Source organism: Epinephelus fuscoguttatus, linkage group LG1 (assembly GCF_011397635.1).
Source record: "Epinephelus fuscoguttatus linkage group LG1, E.fuscoguttatus.final_Chr_v1".
NCBI lineage: Eukaryota > Metazoa > Chordata > Actinopteri > Perciformes > Serranidae > Epinephelus > Epinephelus fuscoguttatus.
Window position 1 is genome coordinate 32298359 of NC_064752.1, and position 4019 is coordinate 32302377.

The window sequence follows — 4019 nt, forward strand, 5'->3', positions numbered from 1 at the left end:
CCTTTAGAACAAAAGGTTTCAAGTTGACCCTGAACAGTGTATATTTATTTACTCACCATTTACCATTTGCTTACCATTTTCTTTGATTTTTTTAATGGGAGGATAAACTACGAATAAAGCCCTGAAATTACATCTTGAAATAGACACTGTCTCTGTTTTTGAAAGGGATGAAAAATCATATAGACTATAAAACAGAATTTATGTATTAATGACGAATTTAGCCAATTTCATATTATTACAGGGCAAATATCATGTTAAAGAAATGAAAAAAAAACCATAAGTGTTGGGGAAACAGGCAAAAAAAAAGACATTTGCTTGTTATTTCATCCATACCTTGTGTGACATGTACATATCCGTCGTGTACGTATCTTTTACCCTCCTTTTCTCATGTCTTTAAATCATCTTCCATAATTGCTTGGGAAAGGATTATTGATAAAGCTTTAAAAAAAACTTTGAATTCAGACCGAGCTGGCTCCTGCAGCCAATCACCGCCCTCCGTCTTCAGGGGCGGGGCGAGCTACTTTGTTCACTTCCGGCTGTTCAATAAAGTTTACCCAGCTCGCTACAGTCATGGGAGCCGTTACAGACGGTAAGAAACGTCTTAATGATAAGCTTTCTGGGAAAAGCCATGAATGTAAATATGTGCCGGAGCTCTTAAAGTATCCACACATACCCAGCTTTACCGTTGAAAACAAACCAGCTTTACACGAAGAAGCAGACAACTTTCAAAACAGCTAGCATACTGTAGCCTCGCTAGCTAGCTAACAGCTAGCTCAGCGGCTGTTGGATTTACCTGCTGCATCTGAGAGGTTGTTTTCATCCTGCTTTCGCTCTTATCCTAGATGAAGTTATACGGAAGCGTCTTCTTATTGACGGGGACGGAGCTGGAGATGACCGTCGCATCAACGTGCTGCTGAAGAGTTTCACCAAATGGTGCAACTCGCCTGGGACCCCGGAGGAAGGGTAAGTTAGCCCTGCGGACCCCAGCCTTGGACTTTGCCACCGAGAATTCATATAAAGGTGTAATGAAGAGCTTGCTTTGAGTCGTAAACCTTTTTGTACTTGTGTTCAGGTTCACGCAGTATCAGAGGATGATGGGCACATTGGCCCAGTGTGAGTTCTCCATGGGAAAGACGTTGATGGTTTATGACATGAATCTACGGGAAATGGAGAATTATGAGAAAATCTACTCTAATATAGGTATGAACTGAGGGGTTTCTATCACTGACCTGACCTGTTGTGTGTATATTCTTTTATATTTAAATTTCCTTGCATTTCATACTGTCTGTGTGCTAACTAGAAGATCTGGGCACAACACAATGCATGTTTTAGGTGTTGCAGTATGACCTAATCTCCACCTTGTCCTTATTGCAGAACAAAACATCACATCTGCACATGAGAAGATAGCAGAGTGCAAAAAGGAAATTCAGAGGGCAAAGAGAATACGGAAAAATCGACAAGGTGAGAATATTTTCGATTGTTTAGGCAATTGTGGACAGGAGAGATTTATTCGTTGTGGCATTACATAAAGATTGTGAAAGACCAAAGGCGATATTGGAGGTGTCACCCCCCCCACCCCACCCCATATTGAAGTGAAACTAATACATTCAACAGGTAGACAAAGTGCTAAAACTGTAGATCAATAGATCAGTCAATTAAAAAAATAAAATGTAAAAATGTACTTTTTCACCAGGAGTTAAAGACTTCTTGAGATCAAAACTGTGTTCTGGGCAAGACTGACAACAGCACAAATGCCATGGTTTCAGACATAAAACAAATAATTTGAAATAAATAATTGCCAATTGTTCTAACAGTGGATGAGTCATTTATCAAGGAAAACTTCCATTTTCTGCAGCCAGCTTCTTTAATATAAGGATTGGATGCTCAGACTAGGCTGGACTAAACAAGCAATCTAAAAACTTAGCATTGGGCTTTAGGGACTTGTGGTAGGCATTTTTCGCTACTTTCTTACACTTATTAACTAAAATATTGACAGATAAATTAATACTGAAATCTGTTGTTGACATGGAAAATGTATTACCTTGCGGAGCACAGTAATGCCTGTCTGACACAGGTTATTACATTTTATTTTGTATACTGCTTCAATATGAGTTCTAATTCATGTAACAGTTCCTCGCAGATTGGGTTATAAAAAATAATAAATCATACGGATGACTATTGTATATTTATTTTTATAAATAAAACAGTACACACAACATTTTCCCAGCAGCCTTCAGACATCCAATGAGTTTAAGCAATTGTAGCGGATGGACAGAGGACGCAATTCAAAATGAAAGTGGCCAATTTAAATCGTGTACATAAGGTATGACAAAAACTGGAGTCAGTCATTTCAGAAGAATTGGTGTCAGTATAGTTTGTCAAAATAATGTAGAAATAGAAATTTGTTTTCAGAGTGTCTGCTTGCACTCAGGTGAGAATAGTCACACTGCAGCAATTCAGCTGTGAACGTCCCTCCCTAAACTCATTATTATGGATCTCATTGCTTACTGTGGTTGGCTAGTACTCGTCATGGTGATGCGCAGAAGTTAGAAGTGGTTAGGATCAGGGTAAAGAGGTCAGGGTCAGGGCTTGTACTAGCCAGTCTTTGATATTCTCTGAAATTAAACTGGTCGGTCCATGATTGAAAAAACCTCAAATATACTGCCAGAAAGTCAGGCGACATAGTATAAAGACCATCACAGCCCGTGAAGGACCTAAGATGTGGTGGATGAATGGGTTAAGCACATGACTTTTACACAGGCAATTAGGGTTTGGGTCCTGTGTGAGTAAGTGTTGACTATTTGTTTTTAGACATAAGCCAACACTTACTTTCTCTCATTTTCAGTTTTAGGATGTTTAAAGCTGCTGCATGTTCACTGTGTACATAAACTTTTGCAGAATAGCTTAGCTGACCCGTTTGTGTTTCTGCTTGTCTGTCATTCTCACTTTTTTTCTTTTCTTCCAGAGTATGATGCTTTAGCCAAGGTTATCCAGCAACACCCAGACCGACATGAAACACTAAAGTGAGTCAGCCTATCCTTTGGTTCATCCACATATTGAGTTGTTGTGCTCATTCGTGTTAGAGCAGTGTTTGGCTTTTAATGATAACCAGATTGAGCGCTCAATGTTGGTTTCATCACTTGCAGGCAGTTGGAGGCGCTTGACAAAGAACTCCAGCAACTTTCTCAAATCAAGGAGAACGTAGATGCAAAGGTGAAGCCAAATACACAGATCACATCTTCTATTTTAACCTCTAATGTCCTCATCAGTAGTTATAATTTACTTTAATTTTTCCCTCTCTTCTCTGTGACACAGTTGGAGTTAAGGAAGAAGCAGTTCCATGTGCTTCTCAGCACCATACAGGAGCTACAGCAGACACTTGAGAGTGAGTGATACTCAGCATTGTTTGTACCTGTTGATGTCCCTGTGTCATATTCTTTATTCTAATTACCGTTTCATGGGTTAAGTTTACAAAAAGTAGAGGGACCTATGCCTCGCTAATTCATTTTTCTTTCCCAGATGACGAGAAATCGGACAATGACGACAACAACCAGGAGAGCCCTGCAGAGAATGGCGAATGAACTCGTGGAGATTGTGACTGAAATACATTAACTGCTTTTAGAGGATTTTGTTTTTGTCTAAGAAGACTTTTTGTATGTATTTTTGAATAAAGCTGACTTTTTAAATGTGGATTTTTAAATGTATGTTGGTCTGTACAGCTCATAAAATCTGCTTACAAGTGTTTGGCAATGGAACTAAATTGAGATTATAGATGGACAGGAAAGCAATGATTATTGGTTATTAGGGATTGGTGGACAGTTACCGGACTGGATGTCAGAACTGAATCAGCTTTGCATTTACATCACTGATGAGGATCCTTCACTGCTGAGGGTGGAAGACACCATTAGCTCTTTGATGACATGGAGGAAGCGATGTTATGTCTGTGTGCGTGGAATAAGATAGAATATCTGTTCTTAGTTTTCACAATACTTCGGGTTTATGTTACAACTCATGTTTTG

The 4019-nt window shown here is 39.2% G+C and overlaps 1 protein-coding gene across 1 annotated transcript; it reads left to right on the plus strand.

Moving 5' to 3' along the window:
* Nucleotides 1-522: 522 nt before the first annotated feature.
* Nucleotides 523-3692, plus strand: thoc7 (THO complex 7). The gene is made up of 8 exons (XM_049578245.1): nucleotides 523-589; nucleotides 843-963; nucleotides 1073-1200; nucleotides 1375-1461; nucleotides 2966-3023; nucleotides 3147-3213; nucleotides 3316-3385; nucleotides 3520-3692. The coding sequence occupies exons 1-8, from the start codon at nucleotides 571-573 to the stop codon at nucleotides 3579-3581; spliced, it is 612 nt and encodes a 203-aa protein (XP_049434202.1). The 5' UTR covers nucleotides 523-570; the 3' UTR covers nucleotides 3582-3692.
* Nucleotides 3693-4019: the final 327 nt, after the last annotated feature.